A 25,846-nucleotide genomic window follows, 5' to 3' on the forward strand; every position below is an offset into this window, starting at 1 on the left:
GGTTACAACGCCGGAGGAAGTGTGGTCGGTGTTGCGGGCCATGGGATGTCAAGATGTACCGGTGCAGAATCAGGAATCGCAAACTCAAGTGGCTCCTAGGAGAGATTCAGTGTGGCAAGTGGTGGTGGAGCGAGGAAAGAAGAGGGACAAGCAGGCTTCCTAAAGTGGGGGCTGCTGAGACATTACGGACACATGGGTTGTTACCGCTTTGCTACACTGGACAATAGAGCAAACCTGGACTCGAAAGGACAGCTGGTTAGCATGCTTGATGTGGAGTTTGGGGCAAGTCACTTGGTTGCTTTGAGAGTAATCACTTTAACAGGTGGAACTGTGCTACCCAAATTGGAGTGCGTCACGAGCGGCTGTTATACCTAATAGTGGTGTTGACTTCAAGCTGAACTGCTGAGGCTGGAGAGGAAGAGTGGAAGATCTGGTTTGCCAGAACGATGGGATGTTTCTGGGAGAGGAAGACATCCGGACTGTATGATTGGCTCAGAAAGCACACATAGGACTTGTGCTGGCGCAGTTTGGTGTTAGACAAGAGAGTTTTTGGGGGGGAGGAAAGCCTGTGTTTAAGGGTTATAAGAGGAGTGGGGAGGGGGGTTTGTCTAATGATATATATGATCAAAGCCTCTGGAAACATATGTTACTTTTCCTACTATGGCTGATCTTCTGGACCACAGATCGGCAAAGGGAGGGGTGAAGATGAGGGAAGGCGGGAGGGATCTGGGGAAACACTAACAGTAGGATCCTGGAATGTGAATGGGCTTCACCATCAGGGGAAGCGGGACCGAGTGTTTAGGAATTGAATAGGTTAAAATGGGATGTGACGATGATTAAAGAGACACATCTGAGACCAAGAGACACGCATTTATTGCGGCGCCGGCCCTTTACAGAAGTACTGGTACATCAGGGACGGGAGGCCAGAAAGGTTGGGGGAGTAGCTATAATGGTGCGGCACACCTGTGGGCTAAGCATACAAGAAGAATTTCGGGACTCGAGTGGCCGATGTTTGGGGATTAGGGGACTTCTACAAGGTAAGGAGATCACATTTATTAATATTTATGCACCTAATGAAGGTCAGAAGCAATTTTTTTGATTCTCTGAAGGAGGAAATCCAAGGTTTTATTAAAGGCCAAGTGATCATAGGGGGGGGATTTCAATATTGCCCCAGACGCGGATTTGGATCATTCCATGGGAAGGAGGGCAGTTGGAAACGCCGGTCGTAAGGCGTTCTTGAACTTTTTGAAGGAATGTGAGGTAGTGGATTGCTGGAGATTATTACATGGAACACAGAGAAATTACACCCATTATTCACATGCAACACAGTCTTATGCGAGGTTAGACAGTTTGTGGGTACACCACAACAGTTGGCATATGATAGAAGCAGCAGAAATAGAGACTTGTCAGGTCTCTGATCACGCTCCTATATGGATTAGGTTTAAGGGGCTGGGGGGCTAGGCAGAGGGGGGGGGCCTACGGAGGCTCAACGAGACTCTATTGGGAGATGAAACAGTGAGGGAGGACATCAGGAGGGCGATACAGGAATTTTATCAACTTAATGATAATGGTGAGGTTAATGATGGATCCTTATGGGACGCTATGAAAGCAGTGGTTAGAGGAGTTTTTATTAAATGGGGTGCACGGAGAAAAAGAGAAAGAGGTCAGAAATCCTTGGAGTTATGAGCTCACCTAGTACAACTGGAAAAACAACATAAGAGGCAACCCACAAAAAAGTTGGGGGAGGAGCTTACAGCAGTAAGGGGAGCACTGGCACAATTGCAAATGATAGAGATTGAATATATGCAAACCAAGCTGAAACAGCAGACCTTTGAGTTTGCTAATAAATCAAGCGCTTTTCTGGCACGTCGGTTGTGGGCGAGGCGAGTGAAGACACTTATTCAAAGGCTGAGAGATGGTAAGGGGGGTTGGCATTATGCAGATGTGGATATATCTAGAAGCTTTGGGACATACTATGAAGAACTGTGTAAGAAGGGGGAGGATATGAGTAGGGGGGAAATAGGACAATTTTTAGATCAGCTACAGCTCCCGTGTCTTAGTGAAGCTGAGCGAGTACGATTGGGAGAACCGATAAGATGGGGGGGAAGTATATGGGGTAATTAAGAACCTCCCGAATGGGAAGGCCCCAGGATTGGATGGTTACACTGCTCGGTTTTTTAAGTGTTATGCGGAGGAGTTGGGGCCCCAGCTTATCAGGCTAGGGAATGGAGTATTGGAGGGAAGGGGGATCTCGAATTCAATGATGGAAGCAGGGATCTCTTTGTTGCTTAAGCCAGGAAAGGATCCCACTGTATGTGGCTCCTATAGACCCATTTCACTTTTAAATGTTGACGTAAAGATACTGGCCAAGGTGTGGGACAACAGGTTGGGACGGGTCCTACCAAAGTTGATAGGGGATGACCAGTCGGGGTTTATCCTGGGTCGACAGGTGGGTGACAACATTCGCCGTACCCTCCACTTGCAATGGGAAGCACAGAAGAGACTCCCAGGGGCAATACTGTTAACACTAGACGCCGAAAAAGCATTTGACAGGGTTGACTGGAAGTTTCTGAAAGAGGTTATGCAGCGTACGGGTCTTGGGGATAATTTCTGCAGGTGGATAGCAGCCTTGTATGCGGCGCCGAAGGCCTGTATACCTCCTTTTTTGCTATTGAACGTGGAACCAGGCAGGGCTGCCCCCTGTCGCCCCTTATGTTTGCTATAATATATATATATATAGATAGATAGATAGATAGATAGAGAGAGAGAGAGCCCTTGGCAGAGAGGTTACGTGGCCATCTAGAGTTTCGGGGTTTCACAGTGGGGAAGAGGGAACATTGCATGGCACTGTATGCGGATGATCTGTTGCTTTATGGGACAGATCCAGGGAAAATGTTGGAGGTGGTGGTGGATGTCCTGGGGGAATTTTAACAGTATGCGGGGTTGCAGATTAATATGGAGAAATGCGAAATATTAGGCATTTCGCTCTCCCAGGAAGAAGAAAACTGTTTGAAGCAGAGGTTTGCTTTTAAGTGGGCCGGAAGTCATATTAGGTATCTGGGGGTTTGTATTCCTAGAGATCTGAGTAGAGTCTATGGACTTAATTATGGCAAACTAGTGGAGTGCATTAGAATTGAATTATCACGGTGGAAAGGGTTGTGGCTGTCGTGGTGGGGGAGGATGGCGGTAATAAGGATGAACGTCTTGCCTAGGCTGTTGTTTCTGTTTCAGTGTTTGCCGGTGGCGGTCCCCAAGCGGGAGATGCAGCAATTACAACGCCAGATATTGCAATTTGTATGGGACGGCAAACATCCCCGGTTAGCGGGAAGGGTGATATGGGGAGAGATTGAAAGAGGGGGTAGAGCAATGCCTCGGCTTGAGTGGTATTATCAGGCTGCTCAAGTCAAGATAGTACTGGAGTGGGAAGGGGGCAGGCTTAAGACAACAGGTCAAGTGGAACAATCGTACTTCCCACATAGGGGTTTAAAATTGTTACTATGGACCACTGAGGGATTGGGGGGGGGGGGTGTTGGCGGGCGTGGATAACCCATATCTTAGGCACATTTTGACTGTATGGGAGGAGTTTCGGAGGAAGTGGGGACAGGGAGATGGGGTCTCCACTAGGGCGGGGATAAGATGGGAGCCGAAGTTCGGGGCCGGGAAGGATAATCGGGTTTTTGTGCGATGGGATCACTTGGGCCTTTCGAGTTTTCGAGATGTGCTCCAAGGGGCCCAGATTAAGAGCTTTGAGGAATTGAGGTTACAATATGGACTCCCTGAAGGAGATCGTTTTTCTTACTTAATGATTAAGTATTTTATGGGAGTGATGGGATGGAGGGGGGGCAGCCCTCAGGATAAGGAGAGCTTGGAGAATTTAAGTATTTTATGGGAGTGATGGGATGGAGGGGGGGCAGCCCTCAGGATAAGGAGAGCTTGGAGAATTTATGGGGTATGTTACGGAGGGTGCCTAGATCCATCTCGGTGCTATACAAATTTATGAGAGGCAGTGACCCTGCCCCCTTTCGCTTCAAGGGAGCATGGGAATCAGACTTAAATTGCTGCTTCAATGATCAGGAATGGGAGAGGATATGTGGGGAGGTTCAAAAGGCCTCCACGTGCGCTCTAGTGCAAGAGAATGCATACAAGGTGCTATTGAGGTGGTATTACACTCCTGAGAGAATTAGGGGTATGTACCCTAATACTTCTGACCGGTGCTGGAGATGTGGTAAAGACAAGGTAAAATTATGTATAATCATACCTGATAATTTTCTTTCCATTAATCATAGCTGATCAATCCATAGACTGGTGGGTTGTGTCCATCTACCAGCAGGTGGAGATAGAGAGCAAACTTTTGCCTCCCTATATGTGGTCATGTGCTGCCGGAAACTCCTCAGTATGTCGATATCAAAGCTCCATCCGCAGGACTCAGCACTTAGAGAATTACACCCACGAAGGGACACTCTGCCCAGCTCACCACCGCCGAAACGGGGGAGGGGAATTAACCCAGCTCATCCCCACACAAGTGGGGGAGGGGAATCCGTCCAGCTCATCCCCGCGGAGCGGGGGAGGGACACCACACCCGCCGATGCGGGGGGATCTGGCTTATCCTGCAACCGCAACCGCGGGAGGAGCTGACTGACCCTAACACCGCCGAAGCGGGAAGGGTACAAAACTGCCCTACAGCCGCACGAAGCGGGAGGGAGTGCCGGCAGAATTTTAAGTCTCAATCCAGCCCCGAAAACGGAGGGGAGAGGAATGCAGCAGCTCACTGTAACACAAACTCGTCTTAACTCTTGAAGAATCCAAGTGAAAAAACTTGAACACGAAGTCTTTCTGAAGTAACTGAAGACTAAACTTGAACCTGAAATGCAACCAGAATAAAAACAGTACAGATATCTGGGAGGGGCTATGGATTGATCAGCTATGATTAATGGAAAGAAAATTATCAGGTATGATTATACATAATTTTACCTTCCATATCATCAAGCTGATCAATCCATAGACTGGTGGGATGTACCGAAGCAGTACTCACCCAGGGCGGGACATTGAAATCCCTGACCTCAACACTGAAGCTCCAAACCGGGCCTCCGCCCGTGCAGCCACAGTCAAACGGTAATGCTTGGAGAATGTATGAGCCGAAGCCCAAGTTGCCGCCTTGCATATCTCTTCCAAGGAGACGGATCCGGCCTCTGCCATCGAGGCCGCCTGAGCTCTTGTGGAGTGAGCCTTCAGCTGGATAGGCGGCACCTTCCCCGCGGCCACATAAGCCGCTGCAATGGCTTCCTTGACCCATCTTGCCACTGTAGGCTTAGCAGCCTGCAGACCCTTACGAGGACCTGCACACAGGACAAACAGATGATCTGACTTCCGGAAATCATTGGTCACTTCCAAGTATTTGATGATGACTCGTCTCACATCCAGATATTTAAGAGCAGAGTACTCCTCTGGGTAGTCCTCCCTACGAAAGGAAGGGAGACAGAGCTGCTGATTCACATGGAATCGAGAAACAATCTTGGGCAGGAAGGAAGGCACTGTGCGAATAGTCACTCCTGCCTCAGTGAACTGCAGAAAAGGCTCTCGACAAGAGAGCGCCTGGAGCTCGGAAACTCTTCTGGCTGAAGTGATAGCCACCAAAAAGACTGCTTTCAACGTCAGATCTTTCAGAGATGCCCTCGACAAGGGTTCAAAAGGCGGCTTCTGCAATGCTCTTAGCACCAGGTTGAGATTCCACGCAGGCACCACTGAGTGCAGAGGAGGGCGCAGGTGATTAACTCCCTTGAGAAAGCGCACCACATCTGGCTGCGAAGCCAGGGAAACATCCTTCAGGCGGCCCCTGAAGCAAGCCAGAGCCGCTACCTGGACTTTAAGGGAACTGAGCGACAGGCCTTTCTCTAGACCTTCTTGCAGGAACGCCAACACTGAAGAAATTGGAGCAGTGAAGGGAGAAAGTGAGCCTGCTTCACACCACGCTGCAAAGATACGCCAAACCCTGGCGTAAGCAGTAGAAGTAGAGCGCTTCCTCGCTCTCAGCATAGTGGCGATGACCTTGTCTGAGAAGCCCTTCTTCCTCAGACGCTGCCGCTCAATAGCCAGGCCGTAAGACCAAAGGGGGAGGGATCCTCCATCACCACGGGACCCTGATGTAACAGGCCCTGCTCCACTGGCAGTCGCAGAGGATCGTCGACTGAGAGCCTGATCAAGTCCGCATACCAGGGACGTCTGGGCCAATCCGGACCCACCAGGATTACCCTGCCGGGATGCTTTGCCACCCGGTCTAGCACCCTGCCCAACATGGGCCAGGGCGGGAACACATAGAGAAGCTCTTGTGTCGGCCACTGTTGGAGAAGAGCATCTACTCCCAGGGATCGAGGGTCCCGTCCTCTGCTGAAGAAGCGCGGCACTTGGCAATTGGCCGATGACGCCATCAGATCTAGGCTCGGCTGGCCCCAGCGCTTCGTGATGTCCAAGAACGCCTGAGCAGATAGCTGCCACTCTCCGGGCTCCAAGGTATGGCAACTGAGAAAGTCCGCCTTGACATTCATGACTCCGGCAATGTGGGCCGCTGAAAGCTGCTCCAGGTTCGCTTCCGCCCACTGGCATAGATTCATAGCCTCCTTGGCTAGAGGGGCGCTCTTGGTACCTCCCTGGCGGTTGACATAGGCCACAGCCGTGGCATTGTCCGACAGGACCCGTACAGGCTTCCACACCAGTACCGGGATGAACTCCAAAAGCGCCAACCGAATGGCTCTGAGTTCCAGGAGGTTGATAGACCACTTTGCCTCTGCAGGAGACCAGAGCCCCTGCGCTGTCCTTCCCAAGCAGTGGGCTCCCCAGCCCGACAAAGAGGCGTCCGTCGTGACGACAATCCACTCTGGGGTCACCAGAGGCATTCCCGCAGACAATTTGTCTGTCTGCATCCACCAGCTCAGCGCCTTGCGCACTGCTGGGTCCAAGGGAAGTCGCACAGCATAATCCTCCGACATCGGAGTCCAGCGCTGCAGCAGAGAGTGTTGAAGTGGTCTCATATGAGCCCTGGCCCAGGGCACTACTTCCATCGTGGCCGTCATAGAGCCCAACAGCTGCACATAGTCCCAAGCCCGAAGAGGAGAGGCTACTAGGAACTGGTTCACCTGAGCCTGAAGCTTGACAATCCGATTGTCTGGCAGGAACACTCTGCCCACTTGGGTGTCGAATCGAACTCCCAGATACTCCAGGGACTGAGTGGGGCGCAGCTGGCTTTTCTCCCAGTTGATGATCCATCCCAGGGAGCTCAAAAGAGCAACCACCCGGTTCACAGCTTTGCCGCACTCTGCATAAGAGGGGGCTCGGATCAACCAGTCGTCCAGATAAGGATGGACTTGTACTCCTTCCTTCCTCAGGAAGGCCGCGATGACCACCATTACTTTGGAGAAGGTCCGCGGAGCAGTAGCCAACCCGAACGGGAGGGCTCTGAACTGGAAGTGTCGGCCCAGTACTGCAAAACGCAGGAAGCGTTGATGAGGAGGCCAGATGGGAATATGCAAGTACGCTTCCTTGATGTCCAAGGATGCCAGGTACTCCCCTGCCTTCACTGCCGCTATAACAGAGCGGAGAGTCTCCATGCGAAAGTGCCGAACTTTCAAGGCCCGATTGACCCCCTTGAGGTCGAGGATAGGCCGGACAGAACCTCCTTTCTTTGGTACCACAAAGTAAATGGAGTAACGTCCCTTGCCAAGCTGATTTTCTGGCACCGGAACGACCGCCCCCAGGCGGATGAGATTGTCCAAGGTCTGCTGCACTGCCACAGCTTTGACCGGAGACTTGCAGGGAGAGAGTACAAACCCGTCTCTTAAGGGTCGGCAGAACTCTAGCTTGTAGCCGTCTCTGATGACTTCCAGCACCCAAGCGTCTGAAGTTATTGTGGTCCACTCGCCCAGAAACGAGGACAGCCGTCCTCCAATCTGCACTGGGGCGTGGACCAAGACCCCGTCATTGGGTACGAGACCCTGGGGGAGGACCGGAGGGAGCACCTCCGGGACGGCGGTCTCTGCGAAAGGAACGCTGCTTGGGGGAGAAGGTCCTCTTAAAGGAAGAGGAGGCAGAAGAGCCCGACCTGCCCGGGCGGTACCGACGGGCTTCCTGAAACCATCCTCTGGAGGTACCGGGGCGAGCACTAGCTCGAGCCCTGGCCTCTGGTAACTTCTTGCCCTTAGACGTGCCGAGATCGGTCACGATTTTGTCCAGCTCGACCCCAAAGAGCAGCTTGCCTTTAAAAGGCAATCTAGCCAGGCGGGATTTAGAGGCGTGGTCAGCAGACCAATGCTTCAGCCAAAGCCACCGCCGCGCAGAGATTGTCTGAGCCATGCCTTTAGCTGAGGCTCTCAAGACATCATACAGCAAGTCTGCCAAATAGGCCAAGCCCGATTCCAGGGCCGGCCAATCATCCCTCAAGGAAGAATCCGAGGGGGAAGCCCGCCGCACCATAGTCAGGCACGCCCTGGCCACATAGGAACCGCAAACTGAGGCCTGCAGATTTAAAGCAGTAGCCTCGTAGGACGACCTTAAGGCCGCCTCCAATCTTCTGTCTTGGGCGTCCTTTAGGGCCGTGCCACCTTCCACCGGCAACGCCGTTTTCTTAGTCACCGCAGTGATTAAAGAATCCACGGTAGGCCACAGATAGGCCTCACGTTCACTCACAGCCAAAGGATAGAGGCGGGACATAGCCCTAGCCACTTTAAGGCTCGCTTCTGGGACATCCCATTGAGCCGAAATTAAGGTGTGCATAGCATCATGCACGTGGAAGGTTCTAGGCGGGCGCTTCGTCCCCAGCATAATGGCAGAGCCAACAGGGGCTGAGGGAGAGACGTCCTCCGGAGAGGAAATCTTCAAAGTGTCCATGGCCTGTAGCAACAGGTTGGGCAAATCCTCTGGGCTAAAAAGCCGCGCTGCAGAGGGGTCATCCGCTCCAACCGAGCGGGGATCCGTCTCCTCCAAGGAATCCGCAAAGGACCGTTGGGAGACCTCAGAAACGCTGCCCTCATCTACATCGGAGGAGACAAATTCCTCCAAGGCCTGGGAATCAACCCGAGGGCGTTTACCTCTGGGAACCTCAACCTCTTTACCAGACGAGGGAGCAGGGGCAGCGTTGTGCATGAGGAAGGCCTGATGCAGCAGCAAAACAAACTCGGGGGAGAAACCCCCCAGACTGTGCACTTCCGCAGCCTGGGCAACAGCCCTAGACGCACCCTCAACCGGCGCTCGCAAGAGCGGGGGAGAGACATGCTGCGCATCCAAGATGGCGTCCGGCGCGACACTCCGCGAAGGAGCCGCGCGGGAAGAACGGCTCTTAACTTTAGCCGCTTTTGTGCCGTCGCCCAAATTAAGGGCGTTCATGGCATTAATGTCTCCAACCTCAAGGGCGGCCCAAGAAGAAGCCGTCCGAGCCGCGTGGCCGGCCAAGATGGCGGAGGCGAGGAGCGGGGGATGGGCGTTGATGGCGGGAAAAACCGCCACGCCGGAGGAAGGACCGGGACATACATCGGTCACGAAACTGTCACCCAACAAGGGCGAATCAGGCTTGAAGACCCCGGCATCCCCTCTAGAAGCGCTCCAGCGATCCGGGGAGCGACCCTTTGCGCCCTCGCCCTCCGACGCCATATGCCACGAGGAGAAGAATCGGGGAACCCCCTGCCCGCTATAAAAAGGTAAAAATTACCTGCTGTCCGCTCCGAGCTGTAACGACCTGGTGTCCCAGTGAGTAGCTGCAATAGACGCTTAAATAAACGTCGAAATAAACGCCTTTAAGGACGTTCAAAAATTTTTATTTTTTTTTTTTTTTAACGGAGCCAGCGGGAGGGGGGAGAAAAGGAGGGACCTGGCACCACCAGGTTTGCACTTGCTCAAAAGAGCCCTCAACCCCAGGCACTCAACAAAACCTAAAAATTAGGCTTGGAGGCCTAGCCAGAGCTGCTGCTGTGTGTGACCACCACCTGCTGAGATAGAGAACATACTGGGGAGTTTCCGGCAGCACATGACCACATATAGGGAGGCAAAAGTTTGCTCTCTATCTCCACCTGCTGGTAGATGGACACAACCCACCAGTCTATGGATTGATCAGCTTGATGATATGGAAGGGCTCATTTCTGCACATTTGGTGGTCCTGCCCCCGGTTGATACCGTTTTGGGAGGCAGTGATGAAAGCACTGGTAAGAATGTTTGGAGATTCCATGGTGTGCAGTCCACAGGTGTGCTTGCTGGGGATGTATAATGACAGTGACTCATGGGAACGGAGCAAAATGTTACGTTGGGGTCTGGCGGCAGCAAAATGCCTGATAGCTCGGAAGTGGCGAGTTACTGGCCCTCCTTCCTTGGGGGATTGGAAAGCAAAATTAGAACTCATAGCTATGGAACACTTAACGGCATACCGTAGAGATGGGGAGCTACGGCGCAAGAGAGGATGGTCTCAACTGCAAGAATAGGTGGGGATAATCAAACTTTGATAGGAACGGGTGATAGTTGGGGAGGGGGGAGGAAGGAAGGAAGGGAGGGAGGGAGGGGGTGGTAGGGAAGGGAGGAAGGGAAGAGGAGGGCTAGAGGGGGAAGTGAGGCAATTATATGCTTTAACAAATTTAAGGGGGTAGGACAGAACTGAGGGTGTAGACCCTTGTTTATAGTGATTGGGAGTTGATATTTCAATTTTCACCATAAGGGTGACTGGGTTGTTGTTTTGTTCTTTTCTGTTATATTATATGGATGTCCAATATTTTAGGTCAACTTGGCATTATCTGTACTGTCTTAAATGTTGAAAGTTGCTTCATTAATAAAAATATTTAAAGTGAAAAAAAAAAAAAGGACCCCTCCCCCCCCCAAGATGGAAACTTGAGGAACACCAGAGAGCAAGGGACGATCAGTGGAAGTGACACTAGAAAAGTATCTGCTGTAACTGAATGTACATTACTCCAATAGTTTTCAGGCGGTATACCAGAAATTAAAAAATTGTAGAGCCTACCTTTAACTAAAAACATGGCAGCAGTAGAAAGGAAGCTCTCTTGTCCTGTTGCAATGCTTTGCTAAGGTTCTGTCGGAATGATTGCTGTTACTTTTCTATCAAGCATTATATTTCCTGTCTTACTTCCATGATTCTGTTTATTAGATTGTAAGTCACTTAGATCTACTTGTTAGTAAAGCCAGTACAACAAATTATTGTTAATAAATACATACATATTATAAACAAGTACGTACATCTGGACATGTATGTAGCCTTTCCCATGAAGTCAGAGAAGTAAAAAAGTTGAGTTGTTCTCCTCTGCTATTCTTCAGCACAAATTTACTGACTTATGACTAAAGAGATAAGCTCGATAGGATAGGGCAGCGATGGCGAACCTTTCAGAGACCGAGTGCCCAAACAGCAACCCAAAATCTAATTATCGCAAAGTGCCGGTACTCATTATGGGCGGGGTCACCACATATGACTCCACCCATATGATAGCCACACCCCTTACACCAGCCATGGCACATATAAACAGACATCATTGAAAATATTATACTAGTATAGTAGAAAAAAAAAACATGATTTTCTTTCATTATAAATCATTTCTGTAAGCTGTTACAGCTCCAGTATACCCAGTGCAAAATAAGTCAGCAGATGTAAATTCTCAAATTGGACATATTCCAAACACAAATGAAAATAAAATGATTTTTTCTACCTTTGTTGTCTGGTGATTTTGTTTTTCTATCCATATTGGTCCCTAGTCGCTGATTCTGCTGCTCTCTATCTGTTCTCTTAACATCCGTTTCCAGGGCTTCCTTTCCATTTATTTCTTTACTTTCCTCCTTTCTTCTTCTTCATTTCTTGCCCTGCATCCATGTCCAGCAACCCTCCTCTCCCCTCCAGCCACAAATGTCTAGCAACCCTCCTCTCCCCTCCAGCCACCCATGTCCAGCCACCCTCATCATCTTCCCCCCTGCCCTCCCAGCACCAGGCAGGCCTCCCTCCTACCAAGCACCAGGCCTCCCTCCCACCGAGCACCACCCAGCACCAGGCCTCCCTCCCTTCCACTGAGCACCCAGCAGCACGCCTCCCTCCCTCCCACCCAGCACCAGGCCTCCCTCCCTCCTTCCCACCCATGCACGCAGCAGCACCCAGCACCAAGCCTCCCTCCCTCCCACCCAGCACCAGGCCTCCCAGGCTCAATCCCACCCAGCACCAGGCCTCCCTCCCTTCCACTGAGCACCCAGCACCAGGCCTCCCTCCCTCCCACCCAGCACCAGGCCTCCCTCCCTCCTTCCCACCCAGCACCAGGCAACCTCACCCTTCTACCCAGCACCAGGCATCAGGCCTCCCTCCCTCCCGGCCACCCACCATTAGGCACCCAGCATCCCTCCCTCCCACCCAGCACCAGGCCTCCCTCCCTCCTTCCCACCCATGCACGCAGCAGCACCCAGCACCAGGCCTCCCTCCCACCCGGCCACAGGCACCCAGCACCCCTCCCTCCCACCCAGCACCAGGCCTCCCTCCCACCCGGCCACAGGCAGCCAGCACCCCTCCCTCCCACCCAGCACCAGGCCTCCCTCCCTCCCACCATCAAGCAGGCACCAGGCCTCCCTCCCACCCAGCATCAGGCCTTCCTCCCTCCCGCCCACCGAGCACCAGGTCGCCCACCTGCGCGCCCAGCCACTTCCCCTTCTTCCCCTTCATCCTTCGTGCAACAAAAAGAAGAAGAAAAAAAAACAATCGTGGCACCGTGCACCATCCAGTTCCCACCCCGAAATTTAAAACTCGTCACTGCGCGCTGTCCTGTTCCCGCCCCCCCCCCCCCCCCCGAAATTTAAAACTCCTACCTGTCCTGCTCGGAGTTAAGGCGGCGCGTCGGCAGCGACAGCACCAGTCAAAAGCGTGCTAGCTCGGCGTGCCTTCAGCTTCCCTTCTGTCTCTCAAGCTCAGAGCTTGAGAGACCGTAGGGAAGCTGAAGGCGCGCCGAGCTAGCACGCTTTTGACTGGTGCTGTCGCTGCCGACGCCGCCTTAACTCCGAACAAGACAGGTAGGAGTTTTAAATTTCGGGGGGGGGGGGGGGGGGGGGGGCGACGACGACTGGACTGGACGGCGCATGGTGCCGCAATTGCTTGTTTTTTTTGGTTTTTTTTCTTTCTTGTACGAAGGATGGGGAAAGTGGCTTGGCACGCGTGCCATAGGTTCGCCATCACTGGGATAGGGCTTCTAAAAATCTATGTCCGAGGGATACAAGCAGGTCTTGCTTACACTGAAAACTATCCATTGTAGACTATGCGTGCAAATAGATCAATACATTAAATAGTTCAGAGTCTTATGCCAAGAAACCCTCTATTGCTTCAGGTACAGCTTTGACAAAGCAAAAAACAGGCTTGGTTTATCATAAGTTGCCAGAACATATATACATGTGGAGACAAAACCACTGCTGAAATGCTTTCAGGAGGGAAGATAAAGACCTAATTATTTTAGTTGCTTAACATAGAAGGGTTAATAAGTCTTTACAGAAAATAAAACAAGAAAACCTAGTCCTTACCAATTACTATTGTCTACTGCATCTCCAAATCCTGGTGTGTCAACTATTGTGAGGAGTAACTGAACACCACCTTCTTTTATTAAAACTTTTGACTGCTCAACCTATAAAATAAGAATTAAAATAATTACATCTAAGCAGACTACAGCATAAAACATTTTAAACCGATAAGAGAAACAAGAATATAGCGTAGATCTCAAAAGGCTTTTTTTTTTTTTTAATTAAATCTGCCAGTGTTGTGGAGACATCCAGATAATAAATTTAAGACTCTCATATTTCTATAGACCAATGGAAATCACTCTGGAAGTGAAGATTTCTACAAGGCCAAAAACAGTTTGCTACGAGTAGCCTAGTGATTTGAACAGCTTGCTGAGAAGTAGGGAAGCCAAGATTCAAATCCTGCTTGTCACTGACGTTTCTTGTGATCTTCAACCTCTACTACTTCAGGTACAGCTTTGACTATAAGCCCACTTGAGCTAGTAAATAACTATCTGACAACTGTCTTGAGCTCAGGTTTGGAAAAAGGCAACTGATTAAATTTAAAATACAGATCTACTTTTTCCACTGAAAAAAAAAAAAAAGGGACCATTTTAATCCAAGCCATTTTTTGGCCTCCGCTAGGCTTTTAACATACAAGAGCTATGTAAACACCCCTCAGTCAAGTGATGCAATTTGACACAACAGCAACATTTAAGATACTGTGGTTGCCGATAACAATTAGAAAAGGGGTAGAGAGACAGATGCTGGATCGAGAGAGAGAGGGCAAGGGGAGAAATGCTGGAAGACTGGATAGTAAGAAAGAACTAAATGTGGATACAGGCAGAAAATAAAACTCTAAGAAAGCCAAAAGGAAGAGAAAAATGACGAACAGGAAATCCTGGCAATAGAGTTAAGAGATGATGAGAAAAGTAGAAACCAAAGACTGGAACCAACATAAATGAAAAGAAATACATGGCCAGACAACAAAAGGTAGAAAAAAGAACTTTATTTTTATTTTAAGATTAAGATAAAGTAGTATGATAACTGTGCTAATTTTTTTGTTTTATCTTTAGTTAATTTGTAATGTAGTAAATGGAATATTTGAAATTTATATTTACTATTTTTATAGCATGGGGAAAATATTTTTGTTTTTCTGGTGTTATCCTGCATGCCAGAGTTAGGTTTTTGGGCGTTTCAGCTGATTTTTTTGTCTACATATTTTATTAATTTATGGTAAGTCTTAAGGGTTCGTTGGGCCTAGGGACTTGTGTACTATTTTCAATGATACCTTTTTATATGCTCCGTGGCTGGTAAAATGGGTGCGGCAACTGTAGAGGTGGAGCCATAGTGACTCTACCCTTACAGTTGGCACTGTATGAGTACTGGTATCTTTTTCCTACAAAAAAAAAAAAAGCACTGCCCAATTATGGAAGTAAGTGTTACAAAGATTTGGCACGCTGCATTAGATCTTACCATATGTAAGTGTAAAATAAGCATTTTCAGTACCAAAGATTTTATTCCAACATTTTAAGGAGAAATATATTACCTGTTCATTTCACTCCTTTAAATCCATCTAGATCAGGAATTCAAATCAAGTTTTAGGATATCGACAATGAATATGCACGAGATAAATCTGCATTGTGGATATTCTGAAAACCTGACTCTAGGTGTCCTGAACACTGGGTTGAGATCCCCTATATTAGGCTAATCCATACCAGCGGGTTGTGTCCTTTCCTAACTAGCAGATGGAGGTAGAAACTCTGAACTGTTCCAGCGACATCACTGATATAACGGCTGGTGTATGCTGGAATCCTTCAGTATCGATACTGGCAAAGCAGCATAGGACCTCAACACAGCGACTAATAAATAAACTGAGTGTCCTTCGTACAGGGCCTAAAGTAACTGACTGGAAGACTGATGCAGAAAACTACTGCAGGTAGCAGCTTGCATTTTGTCACAAGATCTATGTGGACCTACAATGCAGGATTGGGTCTGGCACAGGAGTTAGATCATGCAGTGACCATTAGCACAAATTAAAGCGAAGATACTTACCTGTAGCAGGTATTCTCCAAGGACAGCAGGCTGATAATCCTCACAAGTGGGTCAACGATCTGCACTGGCCCAGGAATCAGCACTCCAAATAACAAAAATCTTTGCTAGAGCCTTCTGAGCACAACACACGTCTGACTGCGCACGCGCAGGGTGTCTTCCCACCTGTATGCTCCTCAGTTCAGTCAAAAGTAAAAAAGAAAGATAGAAAGGACAACTCCAAGGGGAGGTGGGTGGGTTTGTGAGGATTATCAGCCTGCTTCTTACCCTGGTGGAACAGGTTTGACCGAATGGGCCTGTAGAAGGGCAGAGGGAGTTTCTCTGCAAGTACCTGCTTGTGCTGAGAGCTGAATGAATGAGCTCTCAGTGGACAATTTGGAGGTTTGGTTTCCAGATTTAGGGTGTATCCTAACCGGACTATTTGAAGAACTCACCAGTTGGAGGTTATGAGAGGCCACCTTTGGTGAAAAAACATCAACCTCCCCCAACTGGCAAGTCATCCGGCACAGACACTTATGTCAGCTATGCTATCTTGGAGACAGTCAAAAGCCTATCCCCTGCTTTTACTGGGGAGCAGAAAGCCTTAGGCACACACTGTTGACGGGAATGAGCACGCTGGGACTGAGCCTGAACAGGCTGGCGAGATGCCGCAGTGTACCTACGCCTAGAATAGGAATAGGGAGCACTCCACGACCCACCAAAATACCTCCTAGTTGAGGAGGCAGGTGAGAAGGTGCCCGGCAGGAGAGAGAAGCCATAGCATACATGTGCTTCTTGATCTGGTCAACCAGATCTTCCACCTTCTCTCCAAAAAGATTATCTCCCCCAGCAAGGAACATCTGCAATCTTCTGCTGGACCAAATGGTACAGGTCAGAAACACGCAGCCAGGAGAGTCTGCACATAGCTATACCATTCTGGATGATACATCAAAAGTGGCGTATGCGCCCCTGGCCAAGAATTTATGACACGCCTTCTGCTTCTTGACCAGCTGGCTAACAGGTTCAGCCTGCTCCTGAGGACAGGCATCGATCAAACTAGACAGCTGCTGCAAGTGGATGCTTATGAAGAGCTGGTATGACTGTATATGGGCAACGAGTGTGGCTGCCCGATACATTTTCCTCCCAAAAGAATCCAAGGTCCTAGCATCTCTGCCTGGGGGCGCCGAAGCATACTCCCTAGAACTCTTGGATCTTTTGAGGGCGGAGTCCACCACCATGGAGTTGTGGGGTAACTGAGACCTCATCAACCCAGGCTCCCTGTGGATCCGATACTGATAATCTGTCTTCTTCGGGACAGAGGGGACACCCAGTTTCGCATAAGGTGTAGTCCAGGACCTCGAGCATCTCAGCCCTGGGCTCATCCTCCAGGTCTACAGGGAATGGCATGAGCCATTTCCCGCACAAAAGATGAGAAGAAGAGGCTCTCAGGTGGAGACAGTCTCCTTTCAGGTGGAGGTGAAGGTTCAGAGGGAATCCCCAAAGGACTCATCTGAGGAGAAGTATCCGGGATCTTCCTCTGACTCCCGTGAGCATTCTTCCACGGTGTCAGAGAGCACTTCCGAAACTGAACCCGCCTCAACACCGAAGACCCATGGTCTTGATGGCGATGTTGAGGGGCTGACTCCCACATGGACTGCAGCGAGGCTTTCCCCATCGACGTCGATGGGAGCTGATAGCAGAGCTGCAAGTGGCGCCGTGCTTGAAGACTACACCGTGGGTGGACTGCCAAATATCACTACAGCAGACGGCAAGGTAGGCGCAAACATCCCCGACGCCGATGCAGTGTAGCGCAGTACTCCTTCCAGAAGCTCTGGAAGCAAGGCTCAGATTTGCTCGTCAAGAGCCACCATCGGGAAAGGCTGTGGGGCCAGTGGAGCAGTCGGTGGCAGAGTTGCCTGGGTTCAGGAGCAGGAACTGGACTGCTGGGAGACCAACACGTCGGCACCTCTTGTATGGAGGAGAAGCGGTCCTCCTGGCATCGACACTTCTCGGGTGCCGATGCCCTCGGCACCCCGGAGCTCCTGGCACCGTGCATCGAGGGAGAACGGTGACGGTGCTTCTTAGCCTTTGCCCGATGCACCTCACCGAGGCTCCTCGGTGCCAACGTTAAATCTCCATGTTTCCTTGGGGTCGGGTCCGACGATGGACGGTCCCGAGGGGCCTGCATAGCAGGAGGCCTCGAGGCAGGTGAAGACCCACTCAATGCCTCACTGCTCCCAGTGTGTCTTGGTCTCTCAGCAGCCATGCCTACCTCCACTCCCAATGTCGGTGCTTCCCTTGATGCAGATGTCAACAACGCGGACCTCGACGTAGGACTGGACCAAGCCCCAAAAAGTTTCTTTCGCTGAGCTTCTCGAGCCAGTTGAGTCCTTTTCTTCATACGAAGACAAAGGGCCCAATGAGCTGGGCTATGGTCAGGCCCAAGGCACTGTATAAACTACGAATGGGTATCTGTGACTTAGATGGTCCAGTTGCTCTGAATACAGCATTTGAAGCCACTGGGAGTCTTCGATGACATGGAAGGGAAGACCGCCCTAGCCAACCAAATAAAAAAAAAACGTATTGTGCTGACAAGAAAGCACAAAGAAAAACCGGCCGCGCAAGCCAAAGGACAGCCGCAACTGAAAATAAAGGAAACCTTACGCGGGTCAAAAAATTAAAAAAATAAAATGAAACTAATTTTTTTTCAAAGACAATAAAGAAAATAAAAGCGAAACGCCAAAAAATGAAGGCAGTGAAGGCTTTCCTGGGCAAAAAAAATGGAGCTAGATGAGAACTGCCACTCCTCACGCAGAAAAATAACTGAGGAGAGCGGCCGCGTGGCAGGCAGGAAGGCACTCTGTGCATGCGCAGTAGGACACGAGTCACGCTCAGAAGGCTCTAGCAAAGATTTTTGCTATTTGGAATGCTGGTTACCGGGCTGGTGTGGATTGTCAACCCACTTGTGAGGATTATTCAGCCTGCTTGTCCTCGGAGAATAGCTATTCCATCCTGATGTTGGGAATTTTTGAAGACAGCACAACACGACAAAATTCAAAATTAGCACCAGGTCTGAGGCAATGCATAAGAGTTGGACCCCACTGCATCAAGCTAATATCAAATACACCCCTGGTCCCCCCCCCCTCCCTGCCAAATGATCCCTGGTAACTCCCTCCCTCTCACTAATATTAAAAATCTATATCTATATGAGGGAGCCCACTAAACTACCATTTGTTTTTGCAGTTGGGGTGGGGAGGGGGTGGGTTGGCAATGGGTTGGCAGTACCACCAAATTTTGTTTTTTAAAATCCATGCAGGTGGAGGGGCAGCTTGCGGCATCAGTTCAGAGGGTGCCTATTGTCAGAACATTGGTTTGGGGGACCAATGCAAAAAGCCCAGTGCTTGATGGATTTTTTGCCACCCTGGAAGGGTCAATTTGTGAGCCAATCACCACTCACGAACTGGCAGGAAGGGTGACATTTTGCAATGAGCTACAGAAAACAATTTGCACACTCAATGCTTACTGAGGAATTTTTTTATCTTGTAATCACAAAGTACAAGCTGCATGTTGAGCCAGCTCTGTGTGTCTTTCTGCATCGGCCCCTAAATTTGGAACTGGTCAAATGGAAGGTGACAAAGAATAGTGGAGCAGTAGCCTAGTGGTTACTGCAGCAGACTTTGATCCTGGGGAACTGGGTTCGATTTAGAGACTTGCACGGGAACGGGGCTTGCGGGAATCCTGCGGAACCCGCAGGATTCCCACAGGGACGGAAGCATTTCCTGTGGGGACGAAAGTAGTTCCTGTGGGGTTCCCGTGGAAGTGTATATGCTGCACTTGCACCAGTCTCTCACCTACCGAGTACCAAGTTCTTTGAGTGCTGTCTCCTCCTTGCTTTAACAGCACAGATGTGGAAAGCCTCCATTAAGGAGGTGGTAGAGATACAAATGGTGACGAAATTCAAAAAGGAAGGGGATGAACACAGAGGATATCTATTTAGAAAATGGAAGTTATAAAAAACCTAAACTTAAATGGCTGCATGTGTGTGGATGTGTCGTGTGACACTTACATGGTGACTCTGGCTGTGATAAACTAGGGCCGATACCAGGAGACCTGTACGGTCTGTGTCTCATATATGGCAATCTGGTTTTGGATGGGCTGGAAAGGGTTTAGACAGCAACTTTAGTGGCTGGAACATGAGGACAGTTCTGGACAGACTTTTACGGTCTGTGTCCTGCAAATGAGAAAATGAATAGGCTGGAGTGGGCTTTGAGGGCAACTTCAGCAGTTGGAACATAAGGATAGGGCCAAGCGGACTTCTATGGTCTATGTCCCAGAAACACCACAGAAAGACCATAATCACGTATATAATATCACAGTCATTGTTGATTTAATCATGAATTGATAATGATTGTGACTATTGGGCAGACTGGATAAACGGATCCGGTTTTTATCTGCTGTCATTTACTATTACTATTAATCCTCTCTGCTTCCGGGCTGATGCACAGACCTCAGCTCTGACATAAGCATGAGCATCAGATGCCACCTGACCTACTGGCGCGTGCATGTGGTGATCTCTTAGCACACAGTGCCAGCGAATCAGAGAAGTCTTATATGTGTGCACCAGTGTGTTCCAACTTCCGTTCCTTCCTTGCCTGCAGTGCTGCGGCTCAAACCCAGAGACTAAGAGAGCTGACAGGAATTTTTTTAAATGTACCATTAAATTCTTGTGGGTGAGGACAGGTTAAATTCTTGCGGGGACGGGTAAGATTCCCCATGGGGACGGGCAGGGATGGGTTAGATTCCCTAAGGGGATGGGTTGGATTTCTGTCCCCGTGCAACTCACTAGTTCGATTCTCAATGCAGCTGCTTGTGACCTTGGGCAAGTCACTTAAACCTCCATTGCCCCAGGTAACAAAAACTTAGATTGTGAGCCCTCTAGGGACAGAGAAAGTACCTGCAACACTAGAAATGATTAGTAGTAATAGTAATAGTGGTAAATAGGAGTTCATTCTGAGGAAAGGGATATCATTACCAGTGGTGTACCAAGGATCAGTTATTGGTCTTTTTTTTTTTTTTAAACATTGATATAAGCGATATTATGGAAGGGCTGTCTGGAAATGTTTGCTTCTTGGCAGATATGTGGGTAATCAGAGGGGGATCTAGTGAAGCTTGAAGAAATTTGGCAGCTAAGATTTAATGCAAAAAAAAATGCAGGGTCATGCATTGAGGCTGCAAAACCTGAAGGAACAGTACAGCACAGGAGTAAAGTACCTTTGTACCTTGCTTGGGGGGGGGGCTTGGGGGTGATCATATCTGGTTATGATAAAGTGGCCAAGCGGGTAGAAAAGGTGGTGGCAAAAGCCAGAAGAATTCTTGTGCGCACAGGGAGAGGAATGACCAGCAAGAAAAATGAATTGATAGCTCCTCTGTATAAAAGTCTCTGGTGAGAGCCCATTTAGATTACTGTGTACAAATCTGGAGACCACACCTTTAAAACATAAATCGGATGGAGTTAGTCCAGAGGGCAGCTACTAAAATGGTCAGTAGTCTTTGCAATAAAGCATCACAGTAGGTATACTCTGGAAGGAAGGAAGGAGAGGAGAGATATATTAGACACATTTAATGTATAATAATCAATTGAAAGGACGCTCTGGAATGAGGGGACATATAATGAAGATGAAAGAGGGTTACCAAAACTAGGCCAAAAGTGGGCCACACACACCCCTCTCGTCCAAAATCGATCCAGATACCCATCAGCCCTCCCCCCCCAAACAAAAGTGCCACTCTTGCACCACCTGTATGACCTCTCCGGACCTACCTTAGAAGCCCTAGTGGACTAGTCAGGGCTGCAGCAATCCTCAGCTGCTCTTGCCCATGCTGGCTCCAATCTCATAACAGCTGCTGGTGGGACCTCCAGCAGCAGTCTTGGTGTCAAAGTTGAAACTTGGCTGGCCATATTTCTTTGTGGAAAAGGTAATGGATGCTCAGAATGGCCTCCTAGTGAAGGAGATGAAGACTATCTGAATTCCAGAAAGCATGGGACAAGAATACAGGATCTTTAGGAGAGAGGAAGGGCAGACTGGGTAGGCCATATGGTCTTTTATTTGTTGTCATTTTCTATGTTTCTGTATATTAATACCTTTGAAGTATTTACATTAACAAATCGTTTTTGGAGACAAGGAATAACTAGAGTGATAAACTGAGGTTGCAGGGTGGTAGACTTAGGATTAACATTAGGAAATACTTCCACAGAGAGGGTGGTGGATGTCTGGAATATCCTACCAGTTGAGGCTGTGGGGACATAAAATAGTGAAAGAATTCTAAAATGTGCGAGATAAACACAGAGGATCCATATTTAAAAAGAGGATGAAATCCAATCAAAACTTAAATGACCTTATAGCTGTTGATATGTTATGATGAGCAGCAGTAGTTTGATGAAAACTCTAAGTCCTGAAAATGGCATAGACAGATCAGGATCAAGATCTTGAATGTATCATATTCACATGATATGCTATGACTGTGGGTGCTACATCTCTCAACTAAGGGGGGAAGACATCCTAAGGTTCAAATTAGCAAGTAAAATGTTGTTACTTAGCAATATTGTGGTATTGTTGGATCATATATTGCTAATTAATGTGATAATGCTGTGGCTATAATAATAGAACTATTCAAGGTGTTTTGATATTGTGTTCCAGGACTACATCAAACATATAAACGACAAGTGACCGTACTCACTCGCAAATGCGCAGTAGAGACTTCCCTCTCTGTCCCGCCCCCGCGTCAATACGTGATGACGGGGGCGGGACAGAGAGGGAAACTGCGCTCCCCCCCCCCCCCCGAGGTCGGCGCCACCGGTAACCCCCCCACCTCGAGTCACCGCCGCCACCCCTCCACCCGGAGTCGCCGCTGCCGCCACCCCTCCACCCGCCCCGTCTCATCGCTATTCAACTTACATCTCCGCAGCAGGCAGATCAGCTGAGCTGCCGTTGGCCTTCCTTCCCTGCCTGTGTCCCGCCCTCACCGACGTTACGTCACACGAGGGCGGGACACAGTCAGAGATCGAAGGCCAACGGCAGATCAGCTGATCTGCCTGCTGCGGAGATGTAAGTTGAATAGCGATGAGACAGGGTGGCGAACTTGGGGGGGGGGGGGGGGGGGAGCAGACAGCGGCGACCCACCAGTCCATTTTAACGGGCTCAACGGCTAGTCATATATAACTAACTATGTGGCTAGCATGGTGGTGAACTACTGACTGCGTTATTTGTGATGCCAGTGTTTAGTAAAGGAGTGTATCCTGCACAGAGGTACAACTCTGGCCGCCTTGTTGCGCAGACTGGATGACCATACTCTGGTCTTTCTGCTATCATTTCTCTGTTAGTATCTGATGAGCAAAGTGAAATATTAGAAATGTATTTAGTCTTAGTTTCTTTTTTTTGCAACCCATTAGATTCTTCAATGTCCATATATGGGCAAGAAACAAACCAGTAACATCTGGAAGAAATCCAGAAAACAGCAACTAGTATAATTCACAGCTAAGAGTCCAGCTGTACCCTATCACCTGCCTTGACAAATATTCGTAAGGGATTCATGGAAACTTAGTTCAAGTCCTAAACTTTCAAACTTGCTTACAACTTCATTCCACATGGCTGTTTCCCATGCACTCTTAAAGATCACATCAACATTTAATAGTATTATGTAGGGATTCACAAAAAAATGTTAAGAAAAGCAAGTGCCAGAAGAAAGAAAAGAAGAAAATTGATAGACCATCAATTTGTACTTCATGCACAATAACATCAACACTAATGAAATTACTCAATAAGGCTATCTTTAAAGCCTTAAATTAACACTTATATTGATTTAAGACAAAACCATAGAGCAACAGCAATGCTTTCCTTCTTGCAACAGACACACTTTTTTTGTCTTGTAAAGAAAAAGGTACATGAGGCAAAAGGGACTGCCAAAGGGCATATCTCCAAGGTCTCATCTTGGCTCTAGTCTCAACAGTTGGTTTACAAACCACTAGAAGACAAGTGGAAGTGACAAGCACCAGACTAACCCACAAAGCAGTCTTTTCAGTTCCAAAAATGATCTTTTCATTGTTCTACCGCTCACATAATGGTGATCTGAAACTACTGCAAAATCTTTAAAATGTATTTTTTTTTTAACGTATCCTTTCACAGTTCTCTTGAATCTTTCTTTACAAGGCAAATGTATACACACAGAATACATTGTCAGAGCCTGGGCTGAAGTGTGGTGCAGAAGTAATTCCAGACCTGGTGGGTTGGCAGGCAGACAGAGCAGGAACCAAGCCAGCAAACAGGTGACAACCAGGTAATACAGCAGAACCAGGAACAGAAGCAGGTATTAAGAAGGCAACAGTGAAAAGCAAAACAGGGTATAAACCAGGCACAGGATGGGCCCATCAGAATAACAGATTTGTATACAACAGAGGAAGAGCATACAAGTTTATCTCATACTTATTCATTGTGGGTATCCTAAAAGCCTAACTGGGTTGAGAACCCCTGCTCTAGGGGCAGAACAAAGGCTGGGCAAACACTGTGGCTCAACTGCAGTCAGCACTCTCTGGATCACGAGATCCCAGGACCGAGTCTCAGGACTCCTTATATACATGTACACTCATGCACCCCGTTGCACAGCAGGTATAAATCTGTACAAGAGTATGTGTGTTCTACTGAGGATTATATACAGGCATAAAACTGCCTACGTTGTCTTTATGAAGTAACTGTTTTGGGAAAGTTTCACAAGCAACTTATAAATTACTCCCAAAACATGAGAACCGATTTTCAAATATTCCATCTGCTTACATTTCTGGAATGAACAATACCTACAATAATAAATAATAATCTAGACAAGCTCATACCCATCATAAGCCTGTGGCTTTTCATTTCCATGGATTTGAATCCACGATAGTGAATGACAACACAGATATGGTGGAGCACCATTAGTATGCAATGGTTGGAAGGCAATGTTATGTAACTGTGTATAAATGGAGAACTTATAACTGGAATAAAACGGCATCAAAGATCAAGAGTTAAAATGAAAAATTCTTACCCTATTATTTTCTTTCCTTTGGTCGCAGCAGATGAATCCAGAGACAGGTGGGTTGTGACCATCTACCAGCAGGTGGAGAAAGAGTATTTATCTGAACTCTGTCTTATTGGACAGTATACTCCTGGCAGCCTCAGTATTACTTATAACAAAGCACATGAACCGGTAAACAACATAACTCCGTCCTCACAGACCCCCAAACAGCAAGTAACATCCTCCTGAAACAAAAACAAAGAAAGCAACAAAGTCACAGAGAGTACTTCCTTGAACCACTGAGCTCACCCCGGACACATTCCTTCGGCTCAGGGTGAGACTCTGGATTCATCTGCTGCGACTAAAGGAAAGAAAATTATCAGGTAAGAAAAATTTTTCATTCCTTAGTGGCAGCAGCAGATGAATCTAGAGATAGGCGGGATGTATCAAAGCAGTGCCTAAACAGGGTGGGGAGCAGAAACTTCTGCCGCCAGCACGGACTCCCCAAACACTGCCTCTGCAGATCTCAAGACTGACAATGAGACTGACATCGGTGATTACCACCACCTAATTGGGAGATGTCAATGCAACTCTGACTTAAGACTGGCTCCCCTTAACCACCAGGCCGTCTTCTCTGGTGCAGCCACTGAAGTTGCCGCTCGTAATTCTGTGACACTGGTTACCACCAGCTCAGGAGGGAGAGCTGCAAAGGCCACTTGTGGGCCCAAGCCCATGGCACTACCTCCAGTGTAGTCACCATGGACCCCAGCACCTGCACACAGTCCCAAACTCTGGATGCAGGGGACAGCACCAACCGAAGAATCTGCAGTCGTAGATGGTCTTGCCATTGCCTGGGCAGAAATATCTTGCTCTACGGTGTGTTGAAACACACCCCAAGATATAAGTACATAAGTAATGCCACACTGGGAAAAGACCAAGGGTCCATCGAGCCCAGCATCCTGTCCACGACAGCGGCCAATCCAGGCCAAGGGCACCTGGCAAGCTTCCCAAACATACAAACATACTCAAGAGATTGGGAAGGAAAGAGCAGACTCTTGCCCAAGTTGATAACTCATCCTAGGGACAGAGAGTTCCATTAATCTGGCCATCACTCGCATACTCTCCTGACATGATGCTCTAATGAGCCAATCATCCAAGTATGAGTGCACTCTGATGCCCTCCTTCCGCAATGCCATAGCTACTACCACCATTATCTTGGTCGAGAAGCTGTGGCCAAGCTGAAAGGCACAGACCGAAACTGAAAATGCCAGCCCAGCAC

At 48.8% G+C, this 25,846-nt stretch overlaps 1 protein-coding gene across 6 annotated transcripts in view; it reads right to left on the reverse strand.

Moving 5' to 3' along the window:
• Nucleotides 1–25,846, reverse strand: part of SEPTIN7 (septin 7) — a 266,068-nt gene that overhangs the window by 125,654 nt on the left and 114,568 nt on the right. For all 6 annotated transcript variants that reach the window (XM_030204223.1, XM_030204206.1, XM_030204215.1 and 3 more), the window contains one exon: nt 13,522–13,622. In XM_030204223.1, the coding sequence (XP_030060083.1) occupies nt 13,522–13,622 (101 nt within the window). The remainder of the gene's footprint in view (nt 1–13,521; nt 13,623–25,846) is intronic.

The sequence above is a fragment of the Microcaecilia unicolor genome, chromosome 1 (assembly GCF_901765095.1).
Source record: "Microcaecilia unicolor chromosome 1, aMicUni1.1, whole genome shotgun sequence".
Classification (NCBI taxonomy): Eukaryota; Metazoa; Chordata; class Amphibia; order Gymnophiona; family Siphonopidae; genus Microcaecilia; species Microcaecilia unicolor.